General features: G+C 42.3%; 1 protein-coding gene across 1 annotated transcript in view; it reads right to left on the bottom strand.

Annotated features, from left to right (window-relative positions):
- The window catches only part of LOC117554148 (calcium/calmodulin-dependent 3',5'-cyclic nucleotide phosphodiesterase 1C-like), a gene marked incomplete at its 5' end in the record, with an annotated part of 25,102 nt that extends 5,678 nt beyond the window's left edge, over positions 1-19,424 (bottom strand). Inside the window, 3 exon segments of the mRNA XM_034228406.1 lie at positions 2,740-2,922; positions 2,987-3,100; positions 19,398-19,424. Of these exon segments, the coding sequence (XP_034084297.1) occupies positions 2,740-2,922; positions 2,987-3,100; positions 19,398-19,424 (324 nt within the window).
- Between the last annotated feature and the right edge of the window lie 576 nt (positions 19,425-20,000).

The following is a 20,000-nucleotide window of genomic DNA, read 5'->3' as shown; positions in this document are numbered from 1 at the left end:
TCTGGGGGGCTCGTAACAGGGCAGACATATATTGGGGTCCCAAACCAACATTTAATGCTTTATAAGTTAACAATATCATTTGGGGGTGGCAGCATATGCACCGCCACCCCTCGCCCTCCATGATCAAGCGGCTTCTCCGATTTTGTTGTCAATGTTTTGATATCCTAAGTAAACATTACGTTTGAATGATTTAGTGAGCTGGTGTTATTTTTTTTAAACCGCATGTTGGCTATTTCAGCACCACGCGCTGTCCTGCTACTCATTGATCCACGATCAGCGTCAGTGCACCCGCTGCCAGATTGTGCCTGTGTGTGTCATTCACTCTCAACATGGATACAAGTACAATAAGCATTCTTCAGGTGTAGGTAGATTCTCTATTCGGACATTATAGGCTGTGTGCGACTGTCGGCCCGATATTGTACAAAAAAAAAAAAAATCTCAAAATAATATTTTATTTTTATTCTCAAAATAATTTTCCTGGCCAAATATCCTTGCGGGCAGGCCGCCAATGGGCCGCGAGCCGCCTGTTGACCATGGTCTGGGCTTTAAAGGTTTCTAGCTCTTTTTACTTCTTCAAATGTCTTCAGCCTTTTGTCCTGCTTCAACTCAATGAATCAACGACAGCACCATAAACGAGTAGCAGACCTACATCGTGCAGGCTGATTGCCACTCATTTAATAACCTGATCATATTAGAAACAGGTGTGTGCAGAGTCTATTCTTCCACACCGAACTCCACGTATTCTCCATTTCTTCATAGAGCTGAGTTTGTGCATTACATTAAAACATGAATAACACAAACAAGCGAATGACACAGAGTCCGAAGGAAATAATGTCTCAAATGTTCTTGTTCGCTGCAGAATGAAGCATACAACAGACCCAGACTCAAAGTGCACGGAACAGGCATTTACATATTCTTTTGGCCAGATTTTCAAACATATAATATATATGTGTGCAGAGGTGTGAAGTCTTGTGGAGGCTGGATGTGTTGCTCTCACAGATGGCGGCTCAGACACTCTCCTCTGGGTTTACTTTGGTTCAGACGGCTTTCAAATGATTCATGTAGAAATCCTGCTCTGCTCTACAAGCTTCTCCAGATATCAAACATTATGCATACGTCTTTGTTTCCTCAATGTCTAAATAAGGGGTTGTAAGTGGAAAGTTCGCATGACAAATAAAGTGGCAAAAGTACATTTCTCTTATTAAATCTAAGGACTGCAGATGAGCTGTTAGCTCAACGCTGGCATAACTCATCTCTTTTCTGGGATGAATGTATTTGTATGCACGGCCCATGTTGAAATAAATACATAATAATCCTTTTTTTTGCAACTATTGAATTTCTTTGTTGACTTTTTAAGCTGTTGTTTTGGTCGATCAACAAAAGTTCCCACATCTTTCGGCGGATGTGTTTTTTTCTTTGCACTAGGAGGCTATCATTTGGCTCAGAGATCTTTATGTGTGAGGTTGTGTGTGAATGCATGAATGTGTGAGTTCGTGTATATTTTAGGGCTGTCAGTCGATTCAAATAGTTAATCGAGATTAATCGCAAATTAATCGCACATTTTTGATCTGTTCTAAATGTACCTTAGAGGAATATTTGTCAAGTTTTTAATACTCTTATCAACATATGAGAGGACAAATATGCTTTATGCTAATGTTTATTATCATTTGAACAATGACAAATATTCTCATGAATATTAAACACAACAACCTCTGTGTGTGTGTGTGTGTGTGTGTGTGTGTGTGTGTGTGTGTGTGTGTATGTGTGTGTGTGTGTGTGTGTGTGTGTGTATGTGTGTGTGTGTGTGTGTATGTGTGTGTGTGTGTGTGTGTGTATGTGTATGTGTGTGTGTGTGTGTGTGTGTGTGTGTGTGTGTGTGTGTGTGTGTGTGTGTGTGAGATGTTGGATCGTTGGAGCTATGTGCAACTCAAGGCATATGCTCGAACGGGAGCTGCCTGGACGCTGCAATCATGTTGCGCACTATCCGTGCTGAGTGTGCTGACTTCTCGTACAATGTCCCACTGTCTGGCTTCCTGCATAAAGTCAAGTGCTCGGCGCAGTTGTCGGCGAAATGTCGCTCCTCTGTTTTCATTTAAGCAGCTCCTTATATCCGTTAGCGCAGCTAGCTAGCACCAGATGCTAACAACAACAATGCACGTAAGGTCTCTCTCTCGCTCGCTCGGGCCACACATACACACACCCTCCCGGGCCTCCCGATGGCCGGTCGGTGCCTGCCGGTGAGCGTGGAAGTGTGGTCTGCCACAAGCGGGCGGACAGGAGCGGGGCTGTCAGCATCAGCTTGTAGATGGTATTTTAAACTCGATGCGTTCTGAAACTACGGGGCGGCCGAGGACAAAAAATACACATGCGTTAATCGCGTTAAAATAATAGTTAGTAGTATATATACAAAAAAAAAATAGACCGGCTCTACTTAAATAAATTGAGGTAACAATTACTTTTTAAGTATTTCCAATTGAATCGATTATTAAGTTAATCCGAGTACCATTAGTTCAGTACTGCTAACATCCTTAGCTTTCACCTTTAAAAACTAAATTAAGTTGAACCAACCAAATCATTACATTTGTAAGTTACATTTTTTGACCGATTTATAAAATGAGCTGTAAACTAACTAAAATAAGTTGAGGTAAAAAACTATTTATTTATTTCTGAAGTGGAATCTACTAAACCCATGACTCGGTTTTTAGAGTTACTTTGCTGCAGCTTTCCCTGTTTTCTTACCTTTCTACGAATATCCCAGCCTGCACTGCGTGCACGATGCTCCTGAACCTCGGCTTCTCCTCGGGGCGACGCTTGGCCACGCCCATCTTCCTGGTGAAGGTACAGGCCAGCCAATCACGGACCTCGCTGGGCACAGACTCCGCCTGGAAGTCGCTGAGCTCGTCCTCCGTGTCCAACAGACGCCTGGAGGACGGAAACAGCAGTCAGTCATTCATCCATCCATTCGTTCATTAATAATCAGTCCTACTTGGTCTCGTCGGTGTAGACAGAATCCAACATGGCGGCTGCGAGCTCCAGGTTCCTGCGGAGCTCCTGGAGGTCCACCACCCCCCGGTCCATCTGCTCCAGGACCCCCTTCAGCCTGACACACACACACACACACACACACACACACACACACACACACACACACACACACACACACACACACACACACACACACACATTAGAAGACAAATCACAAAATGCAGTAGAAGTAATCAGTGGTGGAAAGTAACTGAGTACAATTCTGGGGTATTTGTACTTAATTGAGTATTTCCATTTGCTGCTACTATATCCAATCCAACTTTATTTATATAGCACATTTAAAAACAACAGAGTTGACCAAAGTGCTGTACATCAATACATATATAAAAAAGCAGCATAAATACATTTAGACAAAACCGATAGGACAAAAAGAAACGAATGAAAAAGCACGAGACAATAAAACCATACTTATAGCCACAGACTGACTTCATATTTCTACTCCACTGCATACCATAGGTAACATATTGTATTTTTCCCCCTCTACATTTATCTGACAATGTTAGTTGTCTTGTATTATAAAAGGTATATAGGTAAAGGTAAAACTATATTGATCACTTGAGAAAGATACCTGGCAGTAGGGTTAGGGTTAAAGAAGAAAGGGTTTTAGAAAAGTGCTAAAAGAAGGTAGTATACAACCAGATAACAAAAGCATACATTAAAAACACACATTTAAAAGCTAGATTTGAGTACAGGTTTGTCAATGAAGGCCAGTATTTGGTAGCTCTCTTAAAAGACTTTTCCTTTCCAGAGGTCAGGGTACAAGTCTCTGGTCTTTCAAAGAAAAAGCAGAAGATGTTTTTGTAGAATCAAACGTTCCCTTTGCATGCGGCTCTGTAATCTCTGGCTGTATTTGCAGAAGGATTGAGGAGTAAATGTTCAACATATTGGAAATCAATATCCCAAAAAAGGAAATCTTGTGTTTACTTCAAACGAAGCCGAATGGCTCCTTAATTGCTTTTTGTCCAAGATGTTCAGGGGTCCATTGTAAAGACACCGGGTGGGAACAGGCAGCGAAATGACAACATATTGATATCTCCACAGAACCGCTCTATAACAGTTTTACAAAGACAATATTATAAACGTCTGTGAACAAAGGATTTATTGCACGACTTGTAACAAGATGGACTTGATTATCCGCAACTGAGTGTATATTAAACTAATGTGCTCCTCGGATAGAGAGTAGGGAATTAAAAGTTCTCTACCAAAAGATATCCTGGACATCAACTAAAGGTCATGTCTAATCCTGTTTTTGGATAAATGAGCAGATGTGCGATGTGTACTTCCAATACAGATGCTGATTCAATTCCAGGTACTCAGAATAAGCAACTTCAACCAACAAAATAGTGCACCCAAAGGACTCTCTTCACAGCAGCCCATCTGTATACTGTCTTTGTCAGCTTGCAATTAAACACAACATCTATTTTGGTTGCAAAAAAACCAACTTGTTTAATTGGACTGATATTTGCAGTAGCTTCCTGGTAGTTCATCTACAACAGGGGGGTCGAACTCAAACACACAGTGGGCCAACATTAAAAATGGGTACTAGTGGAGGGCCGGACTGGTTCAATGTTTATTGCAGATCTTATTGAAATGAACTTATTTAAAGGGCGACTGTGGCTGCGAGGGAGTGCGGTCGTCTTTCAACCAGAAGGTTGTGGGTTCGATCCCAGCCCGTGCAGCCAACATGTCGATGTATCCTTGGGCAAGATACTTAACCCTGAGTTGCTCCCGATGGCATGGCCAACGGTGTGTGAATGTGTGTGAATGTTAGGTCCTAGAGCAAGTGGTACTGCTCTGTATGAATGGGTGTGAATGACATGTAGTATGTAAAGCGCTTTGAGGGGTCTTAAAGACTGGATAAAGCGCTATATATAAGTACAGTCCATTTACCATTTATTGCACATATTAAACCTGGAACTAACAAAGCTTAAATGATTGCCTATAAAAACAACATTAAATAATCAGCTGCATTCATTTCTTATGGCTCTATCTGCAGCTTAGAGTCATTTCTTATGAGTACATTTTCCCACAGGCCAACAACAGCTTCAACAAAACTATTCCCCTCAAAGAGAAACCAAACATGCCCTGTTGTCCTGAGAGAAAGTGCAGAAGGAAGCATCCATTGAACTCAGTGTGCTGCTCTGTGATGCTAGCTCAGATACTTGGCATCTCATCTTGGGAGCAAGGTCATCAATGTTTGGGCTCAGGCTCTGAGCGGAGGAGACCCTCAGGATGGAGTGAAGGTGTGCTGCAATATACCGGAGGGCCAGATCTAATGGTAATTAGAAATTATCCTGCGGGGCGAAATTAAATCCACCAAGGGCCTGATTTGGCCCCCGGGCCTCGAGTTTGATCTAGAGTCATATGTGCACAGTGATTCATGTATTTAAAATACTGTGGGGCATTTTTGTGAAGTAAACTATTGAATATAAGATGTTACAAAACTAACTGATATGACAACAAGCAAAACATTGATTGAACATATACCAGTGCTTAAGTTGGAAAACTATCTTTAAAAAGCTGAGGATGACTTCAAATGACAACAGATAGCTGTCACACTATCTGTGTGCCATTAAAAAATCTATTTAATTTCGTTGCAAACCAGAAAATATAACATTGATTTTGTAATCTCTCCTGTCTCACATCGAGGTGCAGCAGCTCTCGCTCGGCTGCAATCACTGTCAGGATATGTTGTTATTGTCAATTACCATTCATTGTTCAGCTAACCTCAGAAACAGGATGAGATTGGATGCATTGTCTGCAGGAGAATAGCAGTTATATCTGTTTTAATGAGAGCTATTCTTCTTCTACTTCATGGTGTTCTCAGTCTCATCATAAATTATCATTACACCTGGGTAAAACAGAGTCCATTCTCTTCGGTTCGAAACATAATCTCAGCAAATCCGACGACTTCTCAGTTGCAGTGGGCGACATTATTGTCACAAGTAAGAAGGAAATTACATACCTAGGATCTATTCTTGAGGCAAACCTCTCCTGTGACAAAATGGCATCCAATGTAATAAAAAAAGTCAATCAAAGAACTAGATTCCTATACCGGATCTCCTCTGGTAAACAAAAACACCCTGAAGACTCTGGCAGGAGCACTCATTCAAGGGTACTATGACTATGCTTGCACGTCATGGTACCATAGCACCTCCAAGGCGCTAAAAATAAAACTTCAAACATTGCAAAATAAACTGGTCAGACTACTGCTTGACCTTTCATCTAGAACCCACCTCACCTCTGCCCACTTTGACAACCTAGGATGGCTTAGAGTAGACGACAGAGTACAGCTACTTGCAATGGGCCTGGTCTACAAGATCCACTACACCTCTATGGTACCCATGTACATGTCAAAATTCTTCCCAAAGGTCAAGGAATACCATGATCATAACACCAGAGGGAGCTCCACAAATCATGTGAAACCCAGATTTGGTACAAAAAAGGGGGAATACACGTTTCGCAATTATGCCACATCAAGGTGGAACGCTCTCCCCACAACTGTAAAGGAAAGTAAAACTATACTTACCTTCAAAACCTCTCTTAAAGAGCACCTTCGGGGGAGAGCATTGCAAAACTGGCCCCGGTAATGGTACAAATCTCAACCTGTCGTTCAATGGACAGCTTCCCCCCCCCATCTATGTATATACTCGCATTTTAGACTCTGTTACTAACTGTATATCTGTAGACTTGGTATGTCTTAAATGTCCGGTTAGGATGTATTAGAACGAAATCTAAAATGAAAATTGTAAATAAGCAATCTGTATGTAAAAAACCACCTGTATGTAAATTGTAAATAAGCCATCTGTATGTCTTATATGTCTTAAATGACATGATGAATTGGAAATGGGGGACCCTGATGTAAACAAGACGAAAGTCTTTCTCTGGTCTGCATCCCCTTAACAATTGTATGTTTTGAGCTGTACTGTACTGTACCCAATATACAAGCTGTTAATACACTTTTCAATCAATCAATCAATCAATCACGCTGCAGATACCTCTTCTCAAAGTGGATACGTATCGTAAAGTGAATGTTTAAATAACAAAGGTACTGTATGACCCCATGCACCTAGCAGATTTCTATGTGCCAGTTAAAAACACATCTAGTTTGGTTGTAAACAAGAAAATGAAATGTGTTTTTTGACATTTTGTCTGCTGTCTCACGTTCACACATCGTTGCTCTGAGGCGCTCTGCTCTCACTCAGCAGCTGATAAACATTTGGATGTGTTTTGTGCCCTGCGGTTCTCCATTAACTGGCACCACGTCTCCTTATTGTTTATTTCCATTCATTGTCCGCCTGTCCTCACAAACAGTGATGAGTTTGTGAGCATTGTCTGCAGGAGGATAGCAATTGTAGCTGTTTTAATGAGAGCTATTCACTTCACGCTGTTCTCAGTCTCATCACGCTGCAGAATCCTCGTCCCAAAGTGGGTCCACAGGAAGTCATTTCCTTCCCAGCTGTTCTCTCTGTCACACCGAGTGTCGGCACTCAGATTTCAGACAGAAAATCCGCCCTGAACTCGCCCACCCAAAACTATTTATACCTGCACACTCGGATGAAAAGTAGCCGGGAACTGGAAAACACGGTCTGAGCCGACAGAGAGCTGCAGGGAGAAACTTTCAAAAAGAAATGATACCTGCAAAATGTTTCTGGAAACTCAAAAGCTTCCTTGTTGTTTGATATTTGTTCGCTGAGATCTGAGTGGACACGACGTTAAAGGTCAGAGACAAAGAATCATCCTGTGAACTTTAAGCAGCGAGCCATAACATCTGTAACCTGCTGCTGATGTCTGTGTTGAACTAAATCTAAGGCCCCGGCCACACGAGGACGAAAACGGTCGTTTGCGTTACTGTTTAGTGTCATATAGACCGTTCGGCCACACGAGGACGACCGCATACGGCACTAAACGACTGCGGAAACGATGACGGGTCCCAAGGTGGATAGAACGGCATACGCAACGCTCTGGGGGGTCCAACGGCTCCGTGTGTACGCCCTATACGATCATTTTCTGATAATGATTGCGCAATAGCCCCGCCTCTCCCCACCTCTGCTGCTCACCCCCGCGTCAAAGTAATAATAATAAATAATAATAAATAATATTTTTATAGCGCCTTTCAGGAAACCCAAGGTCGCTTTACAAGTCGGGTAGGGGGGGGGGAGTAGGGGAAAAAAGGCAGACAGGTTAAGGGGGTGGGGGGGGGAAGTAGCGGAAAAATAAACCTATTAAACTAACTATACAGTGGCGAAAGCCTTGGTAAAAAGGTGCGTTTTGAGGGCTTTTAAACTGTAAACTGCACACTGAATTCAGATTATTTATCTTTCTCTCGATATGGACATAAACGCGAGTGAAGTCTAATCTGACAGGACGGAGACACCTCTCAAACTACCTAGTTATAAATATGTTTATTTGTACTGTCGGCCGGGTCACTCATTACTGGATCAGCTGCTGCATGAAACAGACACTGACGCTGTCCGAAGAGAGGGAGGAAAAAGAGAGGCTCCGTGTATTTTATTATTATATTATATAGAGTCGTTATTCATTTGTTTTAAAGCTCAATAACAAAGAAGACCTTTGACCGGCACTTTTATAATTTTGTCGGAAGATTTAAACTTTAATTCACGTTGACTGGCGAGAAACTCTGCCCGGTTCCCTCGGCCCCCACCGCGGAGAATACACAGAAGGGCAACCATGACAACCATGCTTCTTCTGCTTTTGTGGAGGAAGTTACAGCGCCACGTACAGGCTCGGCATATGTACCGCAGCTTCTCCAGCGGTTGGAGCTAAACGGAGCGGTCTCGTGTGGACAGCAGAGTTGGGTGTAACGCGTTACTGTAATAATATTACTCCTGTCGGTAACGGAGTAGTGTAACGCGTTACTTTTATAATTTAGTAATTACACTACAGTTACTAACATTGCCCCGACACGCGTTACTTCGTTACTTTTATAAAATAATCACACTCACTGACAGACAAGAGGGGTTTCCGCCGCAGGTTTATATACATGTAGGCCTATGTAATCTGCGCGACTTGCGAGACCACATCTCCACGTGCAGCAGTGCTGCATAAACATGGCTGAGTCTTTTCATCTGTAAACTCCCTCAACGGGGCACTCGCTCTCTTTTGTTGATCGCCCTCTCACGGGTGAACAGTTCAATGTCCCGCTTCATTGTAGGAATTCTGCCGTGTCTCTACCACTTTAGTTTGACCATCTCTGTTACTAAGTTATGGAATACTAAATAAGTAATTAGGATAATGCGTCTTGAACTGGTTTCATTCATTAGTGTCTTGACATTTCACAGACTGTTAGCTTGTTGTGTGGCTGGTAGCCTATTTTAGAGCATATCAAAAGAAAGACTTGTGTTATGTCTTCCTTAATGCAATAGTAATTGGGGGTGCAAGTGGAGTCTCGTAGAGGCAAAACTGTGGCGCGTTTACACTGTAGGTGCGCCGCAGTCTGTGTGATCTGCCTGTAGGGAGGGGCGGGCCGGCCCTGCGAGTAAAGTAACGAGTAAAGTAACTAGTTACTTTATGTAGAGAGTAACGAAGTAGTGTAATATATTACTTTTTTTTAAAGTAATATGTAATATGTAATATATTACTTTTTTTTAGTAACGACCCCATCTCTGGTGGACAGACCCTATCCGGTGAATATTGCGTGTGGACGGAAGCTTTTTTGCGATTGCGTTTGCGTTAATCCTATGCGTTTAGCCGTTTTCGTCCTCGTGTGGCCGGGGCCTAAAGCAACATCTAACTCTCAACCATCTCATTAGCATGCATTGCATTAATGCACATCGTGTGAGCAATATCTTGTTCTTTTGAATACTGTGAGCCGTGCACATCCCTCTGTATAACACATCTTTGAATCTGCAGAGCTCTCCACTTCAAAAACCTTTTTTTAGACCAGTCAGTAAATTGGTTTAAAAAAGGGACAATTTCAATATACGTTTTAAGTGGGGTAATGTCTCTGTTGACATGTTATAATATATTTGTTTGTAATATAGTGATTTTTTTTGTAAAATCAATTGACTTTTTCCAAGTGACTTTAGCTCTGGATTTCTCTGTAGCTCGTTTGAAACGGTTCAGTCCTCCATAGAGATGCACACATTCTCTCTTTAACACGTGTCAGTGAACGCATCACCAGAGAGCAGGAACACTGTCTGCACCTGCTGACAGGAACCCACTCAGCTGCTGTTCACAAACACATCCATCTGTTTCCTGATGTCCCGCCTCCTGTCAATCAAACGCCCTCACAGCGTCTCCTCCAGAAGATAAACATGTTGTTTTACACACATTACTGACACACACACATTACTGACACACACACATTACTGACACACACATTACTGACACACACATTACTGACACACACACATTACTGACACACACATTACTGACACACACATTACTGACACACACACATTACTGACACACACATTACTGACACACACATTACTGACACACACATTACTGACACACACACATTACTGACACACACACATTACACACATTACTGACACACACACATTACTGACACACACATTACTGACACACACATTACTGACACACACACATTACTGACACACACATTACTGACACACACACATTACTGACACACACATTACTGACACACACATTACTGACACACACACATTACTGACACACACATTACTGACACACACACATTACTGACACACACATTACTGACACACACACATTACTGAACTCAGTCCTGCAGTTCCGCATACATATTGGACATTAAGAGAGACACACATCATCAGTCATACACCGTTTGAACAAACACAACACAGACGCACATACTGACAATGGAGACCTATTGCACTAACCCTCATGGCCAACATTTAAAAAGTACATTTCATTACATTTGACTACATTTCATTTCATGTGAATGTTAAGAAGCTTAATGGACATAGGTAGGAATGAGAGCTTATAGCGGTTCAGCCTGCTCTTGGGAACCCTGAATCTTCTACCAGAAGGTAGGAGCTGGAGTTCTGGGTGGAGTACGTGGGTGGGATCAGACACCATTTGTTTTGCCTGTCTGATAACGGACTGCTCGTATATGTTTTGGAGAGATGGGTGTTTTTTAACCCCCATCATTTTCATAGCAGTCTGTACCAGGCGAGCAATCTGTGACTTTGACTGCACTGTCAAGTTACCATACTTGACATCATGCAGTGTTGGAGAGCACCATCATGGTGCTCTCCAACACTGCATGATAGAACAGTAACATGAACTTCTGGTCGACTCCGAAAGCCCGGAGTCGACGCAGAAAGTACAACCGCTGTTGAAGTCTAGAGCACAGACCTTGAACATGCGCCTTCCAGCTGAGTGTATTATCTAGAGCAGTGCTTCCCAAACGGTGTGCCGTGAGGGAAGTCCGGGTGTGCCGTGGGATTTTGTGACAACCATACGTTATTATTGCAATATACAACTACACAAAAATAATTATTTTTTAATTTACTATATCAGTACTTTGTAGGTTTATATGTACGTAATCTGCGCGACTTGTGCGTCCACATCTCCACGTGCAGTGCTGCATAAACATGGCTGAGTCAGCGATAACTCTCGAGGGGTGGAGGTATGCCCATTATTTTGAGTTCGTCCGAAGAATAAAGAGGAATGTGACGGTGAGGTGCAAACTGTGTCCAGGCCAGAAGCTGTTATCCACTGCTGGAAACACCACGTGGTCAAACCTCAACAACACCTGCAAAGAACACATGCTAAGGTGACGCTACCGCACACGCTATTTGTTGTTTGTTTATATCACGCAGTCTGTTCTTCTTCTCTGTCTTCCGGTTGTTGCCTGTTTTGAATGACAAATACACACTACCGCCGCCTGCTGGTAAGGAAAGTTATTGCCACTCACGCATGCGCAGTTTGTACGTGCTCGGCGAGTAAAGTAACGAGTAAAGTAACGAGTTACTTTATGTAGATAGTAACTAAGTAGTGTAATATATTACTTTTTTTAAAGTAATACATTTATAATTTATAATGTGTAGTTCAGGCCCATGGACAATGCAGCTTCCTTGCCTTGACAGTTCTCTGTGCTGAATTTCTGCTGAGTTTCCTTTGCCTCATTTTTTATTTTGTGACCTGTCTGGTTTAAATGAGTGTGTTGCTGCTTTGATGAAGCCTAATTTGATAAAGTTTCAAATTAATTTCTGAAATATTTCGTAATATAGTTGTCTTTGTCACATTTTATTTGGCATTAGTAAATAATTATGCACATTTACAGATATTTTACATGATATGAGTGATAACACGTGTTATAAGGGCTATTTTTCACAATAGGAGTGCCTTGAGATTTTTACTTGTCCTTTGGTGTGCCTTGGGCACAAAAAGTTTGGGAACCACTGATCTAGAATATGGACACCAAGGTACTTATAGGAGCTGAGTTATGGGTTCATTGTGGATAACCACCGGCCTAAGGTCACCCACTGCCTTTGGGTCCCACACCATCTCCTCAGTCTTCTTCACATTCAGCACTAGATGGTTAAAATCACACCACTGCACAAATCTCTCTATTTCAGAATGATAACCTGATGAACTGCTGCCTTTGTGCATTAAGCCAAGGATGGCTGTATCATCTGAGAATTTGTTGATATAATTCTCCGGGTGGATTCTCGTACAGTCGTCTGTGTACAGTGTGAAGAGGACCGGGGAGCTCACACAACCCTGGGGGGCTCCTGTACTGATGGTCCGGGGCTCTGAGAGGGCATTGTTGACCCTGACATGCTGAGTGCGATTGGTTAAAAGCGAAAAATACCATTTCAAGATAAAAGGATTTATACTGATCTTTATCAGTTTTTGAAGCAAGATGTGAGGCTGCAGTGTGTTAAAAGCTGAAATCCACAGACAGTAAGCGTACATATGCCTTAGGGTCTTCCAGGTGTTTAGTGACCAGGGGCCTCATTTATAACGCCGTGCGTAGGATTCACGTGGGAAGGTTGCTTACGTAGTACAAAGCAAAAAAATAGGGACAGAAATGTTCCGACATCTTCCGATTCACCAAACATTGCGTACCGGCGAGGAAAGTGCGTACGGCACTTCCTACGCCGGTTTCCCTTTATAAATCACAATCTACTCGAAATGCGGCGCAGCTTTTGCGGGCTTCACGTAACGCCCATATTTGCCTATAAATAGTCAAAGAAACGCCCATTTATTCATTTTGACTGACTTTATGAAGAAGATAGCAGGAAATGACGACAGAACAGCTAAAACAGACGTCTCACACCGTGTCAGGTTCTGGTTATTTTGGGGAGGTGGAGATAAATCATATTGTTTGGTGGATGCAGTTTGAACCAGAGTAGCAGCATGGAGGTCGGATCGTCACCAAAATAAATAAATAAGTGGTCCGAAAAAAGTTAATGACAAAATAAATACACAAATAGCCTTCCTCAGGCAGTGTGTTTGTACCGGGGACAGGAGACCCCCCCCCTTGATGAGGAACTGTAAGAAGGTATCGGGGGATCCCTGCGGAGTGGAGTCAATTAATGTTTATTTTTGTATTTGGTGGTTTGTGTTCCAGTTATCAGCTGTGCTGCAGCGTCTCCACTGCAGCCCCTTCAGCAACTCTATATCCACCTGTTAAAGGAAATAAAACGAATGTGTTGTGTTATACCAGCTGCCAAATCTACCAAATATATGGTGTTCTTAGTTTCCAGACCTCCTGTGTTTTACGAGCGACTTATCAAGTCTTAGCAAACGGCATAAAACACGATTAAACATGATAGTATATAAAACCATGCTCGTATCTACAACCTATAGAAATGCAACACGACGTAATTCTGTCCTCCTGCTTACCGCATCATTTATGAGAAAACATTTCATAACATTAACACAACATATTCCAGGTGGTTTTAAATAACATATCCGTATTTATGTATTTCTCCAGGTGATGTGTGTGTGTGTGTGTGTGTGTGTGTGTGTGTGTGTGTGTGTGTGTGTGTGTGTGTGTGTGTGTGTGTGTGTGTGTGTGTGTGTGTGTGTGTGTGTGTGTGTGTGTGTGTGTGTGTGTGCACTGAAGAGTCTCAAAAAGGCGTTTGTTTCATCATTTTAAGATTGGCTTTAATCAATGTTTGAAAATGAATTCTTCATATCTGATGAATGAGAGGTAACATTTTATTCATGGTATTATTTCCACATATTTCTCTCCATTCTTCCTTCTGCCAACGGTGTCGCAGTTTCTCGTCTCTCCCGTTGTTGTGCTTAGTGCGTACGCATGGGTTAGAGTTTGCGTGGAGGACCGCACGTTTTCCCGCCAAGTTAGTATTTTATAAATCGCAAACATTGCGTAGAAACTGGCGTGTTGAGCGTATATCCCTTTATAAATGAGGCCCCAGGTGTGTGATGCTATTTAGAGCATCGTCTGTGCCACGCCCTTGCTTGTAGGCAAACTGAAAAGGGTCTAAATGTACATCAACCTCTTTCTTTAGCAGCGGCACCATGATCCTCTCAAAACATTTCATGCCAATGGATGTCAATGCAACAGACAATCATTGTTTACCTTTGGACAAGGTTTTTTGGGGACAGGTTTTATTATTGATTTTGTCCAGAGGGTGGGGATGGTGTGAAGATCAACAGATTTTTTAAATATGGGACTCCATGCTGATGTCAGGTCTTCTGCAAATGTCTTGAGAAGGAATGCAGAGATGCCATCTGGCCCTGTGGCCTTCTTAGTACAGGTGTGACCTTTAAAGGGTCAATCAGCACCCTTTCGTCCTGGTCAGTAGCAGATGGTCTCTAAGATGTCTGTACATTCAGAGGAGAAGTCCTGGGTTTCAAATCTCATGTAAAAGTCATTCAGTTAATTTGCTTTTTGCAGGTCATCAGAGGTCCAGAGAGTTGTTTTAGCTGGAGTCATATTTGTGATTGCCTTCATAGTGTCCCAAAGTTCCTTGCAGTTCATTGTAGAAAAGTTCCGTTCAATAATGTCCTTATGTCTCCTTCTAGCTTCTCTGAGCATGTGGTTGCATGCTTCTGCACACATTTCAGTTGCGTTTTATCCCGGTTTTTAAAAGCTATATTTGTACGATTGATGCAGTCCTTAACCTCTTTAGTTATGTATGGTTTGTTGTTGGGGTACACAGTTATTTCTTTGTGAGGAATCACATTGTCAACACAGAATTGTATATAGTCAGTTACCGTCTCAGTAGCATTATCCACGTCCATCTCATGAAAGATCCTCCACTCAGTAGAGAGAACATCCTTTAAGAGACTCTCTGCTGTCACTAGTCCAAACCTTTACAGTCCTGGTCTGTGGTTTACGCGTGAGAGCCGTTCTGTAGGTAGGTATTAGATGAACAGTGTTATGGTCCGAGTTCGAAAGCGAGGGTTTGGCTCTACTCACATATGCGTTGTTCACATTTCCGTAACATTTGTCTAGAATTTTATAGTACTCCTATTGTGTTATTTTATATTAGTTCCCGGTACAGCACTTTGATCAACTGAGGTTGTTTTAAATGTGCAATATAAATAAATAAAGACTGAGATTGAGATTCTGATTCAGACTGATGATGTGTATACAGTATATCTCCCTGAGTGTGTGTTTTATGACGGGGGGGGATTTGAGGAGTCTTGAGTGTGTCAAGTCGAGGAAAAAAGTATAAAGACAGTACTCCGGTGCATTGTGCCGTCGTCGCGGCAACGAACCACCTTCCTGTAAACGGGATGAAATCTGTTGCCATGGTAACAGCTGGGGGAGTCGGACCGGGGGAAAAATAAAACTTGAAGACGGCAGATATTCAGGTGTTTCTATTTAAATAAAATAGGTATTATTCTTTTTATTTTTAGCATTTGTATTGGAAGTAGATTAGGGGAGTTTGTCATTGTGCAGAGTGCAGGTACGAGCCAATGAAATGCAGTTATCAATTAACCAGGAGTATATTTAAGTGTGCAGAAAGTGAACATGCTATAAGTTCCAAAATACACATACATTGACTTTTGAATTTTTAAAGCCTCCTATTTTTATATATGTTTTATTAGGGTTAGTTTGTTACTCATATTTTATTGTGTTATGAGTAACAATGTATTGATCCTTTACAAATAAATATCTTTCTACTATTGATATATATTAACTAGTAATGCTCTTTTCTAAAGCTAAAAAGACACCAGAGCCTGTTTTAGATATTGTAACTACGCAAGGAATAAAACTTGAAGTGGTTACCTGTTACAAATACCTGGGTATCTGGCTTGATGATTGTCTCACTTTTAAACTTCATGTCAATAACCTGCTTAAAAAGCTGAGGGTTAGGCTAGGTTTCTTCTTCAGGAACAAGTCCTGTTTCTCGCTTGAGGCCAGGAAAAGGCTCTGTGACCTTTGACCTGTGCTGGACTCTGGTGATCTGATGTATATGAATGCACCTGCCCATTGCCTGGTCAAGTTAGATGCTGCGTATCACAGCGCACTGAGATGTGTTACTAACTGTAAAGCATTAACCCATCACTGTACCCTGTATGCAAGGGCTGGTTTGCTTTAACTGTACGGAGGCTCAGTCACTGGTACACGTTTATATACAAAGCCATGTTAGGGAAACTTCCATCTTATATCTGCTCCCTGATCTCAGGGTGAAGTGTAAGTGGCTACTGCCTGAGATCGCATGCTGTGGTTTTATTAAATGAGCCAACTGCTAGGACTGTCTTAGGGACGACAGCTTTTAGATGCGCAGCTCCTCTGTCTGGAATAGCCTGCAAATTAAATGGAAACTGAACAATCTGGTGCCACTAAATGTTTTGAAAGCTCGGTTGGATGCGACTCAATCGGAAGCTGTTGGTACCTGTTTATGTGGATAATTATGTAAATGATGCTGTATGATGTCCTTTTGTTGTTCTATTTATGTTTTTATTAGGGCCGGGACTTTAACGCGTTAATTAAGATTAATTAATTACACAAAAATTAACGCGTTAAAAAAATTAACGCATTTTAATCGCACTTATTTTTGCACTGCGGAACGTTTCTCACTGGATGAGTTTCAGGCGTACCGATTATACTGGAGCACCAACTAACGTTCATGACTTCAGACAACAACAAACCACAGTGAACAACAGTGGGAAATGTTGTTTTAAAAAACGGACGGATGGAAGCGTCGATAAGAGCACGGTTGTGTGCAAATTATGCAAAAAGGAATTCGCATATCACCGCAGCACATCAAGCCTCAAGTATCACCTCAATGCAAAACATATAGCAGCTAGCGTGGAAGCTAGCGTGGACGTTAGCCTCTTTTATCGCGTTCACACCAAAAAGAGCCGGGTACTAAAATTAGTTCATGAGAACCTTTTTACCCCCACGAAAGTCCCTGCTAGAGAGCAGAGAGCTGCTAGAGAGCAGGGACTTTCGTACGGCTCTCTTGTGAGAAAAGAGCTATATGTCTGATTGGCTGGGCGGATTGCAAACCACGCCCCGTAAAACTCCCAAAAAGTTTTGTGAAGCCGCCATTTTATTATCCTCGCATTAGCATTATTAGCATTAGCCCAGCGCAGAAACGCAGAGAGACTAACTTATGGCAACACAAAATAAAACATGGGAGCGGTGGAGATGAGGAGGTGTCGGCGTTCTGGCGATTTACTCGGAAGGCTGCTGGGACTCCCAGCAGCTTCTACTGAAGCCAGTCCCTAACTCCGGGGACTTCCGGCCGGGGACTTTGGGCGGCAGTATACGCCGTGAAGTGGTTTGCGGCCTGCCAGTAAACCCAAAGCAGAAGAAGAAGAAGTGACGTCAGCGGCTTCATTTGCCTAATCCTCCCCCAGGTTCAAAGAGTTCTCATGAACCTTTGTGGGAAAAGTACTGCGGTGTGAATGCGCCTAATGGTATACTAAAATCCATGTGAAAAAAATTGCTTCTCACTGTTCTCAGGTCAAATGTTTATATTTGATTAAAAATGCGATTAATTTCGATTAATTAATTACAAAGCCTCTAATTAATTAGATTAATTTTTTTAATCGAGTCCCGGCCCTAGTTTTTATGTTTCATGTGGAACTACTTGAGCAGGTCTCCCTTGAAAAAGAAATAAAGGTTTGAAATGAACTGTTATTGTCACTCTTATTATATTTTGAATATCCATGCCTTGTTTACATGCTGATGAAACAAAGCATTTCCCAGTACATCTCAAATCTAACATAAGACTTTAGCATTCCCTAAATATGTATACAGAGGATACGTGGAGTTACAGAAACATAATAGCCTGTAATGACAAAGTAAAGTCCAAACTACAGACTGTACCTTATTGTCCATTAAAGCTTCTTAGCCTATTCTCTGGCTCTAATGTTTGATCGTGTTAGAATGTCCTGCTGTGTCTTTGTCTCTTTATGTAAAGTACAGTGTGTTGCCTTGATGCTCAATGTGCTCTTACTTCAACTCTCAATAAAGACATGTGATCCAGACTCAGAGGAGCAGACACAGGAGGAAGTGTACAGATCATTTACCAAAATAAAAGCACTAATATAACAATGAAACGATACTTTTCTACAAAATAAAATCCTTGCATTTGTAATCTTACTGAGGTAAAGTAAGCGGTCAAATGTACTCAATGTTTTCAAAGTAAAAGTACTCGTTCTGCATTCATGCTGGAGCAGCATGTTTCTGGTGGAGTTTGAAATTACATTAGATCACATTGCATTTAGCTGACGCTTTTATCCAAAGCGACTTTCAATAAGTGCATTCGACCAGGAAGACACAACCTTGAAGAAAACAGAATCATAAAGTACATCAGGTTTCATAGAGCCAAACATTTCAAGTGCTACTCAACTGGCTTTAGGTAAGCCAGTCCTTTATTAGTATAAAAGTGCTTTTATAACACAGTTTAGTATGAATGGTTCCCAACATAGGGGTCGGGTCCCCTGAGGGGTCGTCAGACGATTAATGGAAGAGAGATGTAGATTCATTTGACATTGACAGGCTTGTGTGTGTGTGTGTGTGTGTGTGTGTGTGTGTGTGTGTGTGTGTGTGTGTGTGTGTGTGTGTGTGTGTGTGTGTGTGTGTGTGTGTGGTCTAGCATTACTATCCTTGTGGGGACCTAAATATGTTTACATAGTCATGTGTGGGGACTGGCTTCCCTTATGGGGACAAATTGCAGGTCCCCATGAGGGGAATCATTAATTTCAGGGTGAAGACTTGGTTAGGTTTAGGGTTAGGGTTAGGGTTAGGGTTAGGCATGTGTTGGTTATGGTTAAGGTTAGGATAAGTCTCCAGGAAATGCATGTAAGTCAATGTAATGTCCCCTGAAGTGATGTATACATGGTGTGTGTGTGTGTGTGTGTGTGTGTGTGTGTGTGTGTGTGTGTGTGTGTGTGTGTGTGTGTGTGTGTGTGTGTGTGTGTGTGTGTGTGTGTCTTACCTCTGCGAGGCGCTCTTGTATTTCTGCCTGCATGTAGACAAAGACAAAAGAACAACAGTCAGCGAAGTAAACAATCACATGTTGTGTCTTCGTGTTTAGCGGACATGTTGACTCTGCAGCGGATCGGGACAAAAGTCGGAAACAGTTCAATTTCAAGCGGAAATAAATTCCCTCAATCAATCCCCAAAAGGTTTCCTGTGTCTCCTGCACATGCTAACATTACTGAAGAGGGTCTTTAACGCATAGTGAAACACAGAGATGTTGTCATTTCCCTCACATGAGGGAGAACAGGGTGCACGAGGGAGAACAGGGTGCACGAGGGAGAACAGGGTGCACGAGGGAGAACAGGGTGCACGAGGGAGAACAGGGTGCACGAGGGAGAACAGGGTGCACGAGGGAGAACAGGGTGCACGAGGGAGAACAGGGTGCACGAGGGAGAACAAGGTGCACGAGGGAGAACAGGGTGCACGAGGGAGAACAGGGTGCACGAGGGAGAACAGGGTGCACGAGGGAGAACAGGGTGCACGAGGTGAGGAGAACAAGGGTGCACGAGGGAGAACAGGGTGTGCACGAGGGAGAACAGGGTGCACGAGGGAGAACAGG

The sequence above is a fragment of the Gymnodraco acuticeps genome, unplaced genomic scaffold (genome assembly GCF_902827175.1).
Source record: "Gymnodraco acuticeps unplaced genomic scaffold, fGymAcu1.1, whole genome shotgun sequence".
Lineage (NCBI taxonomy): Eukaryota > Metazoa > Chordata > Actinopteri > Perciformes > Bathydraconidae > Gymnodraco > Gymnodraco acuticeps.
Note: the sequence above shows the minus strand (reverse complement) of the source record. Positions and strands in the feature narration are given on the sequence as shown.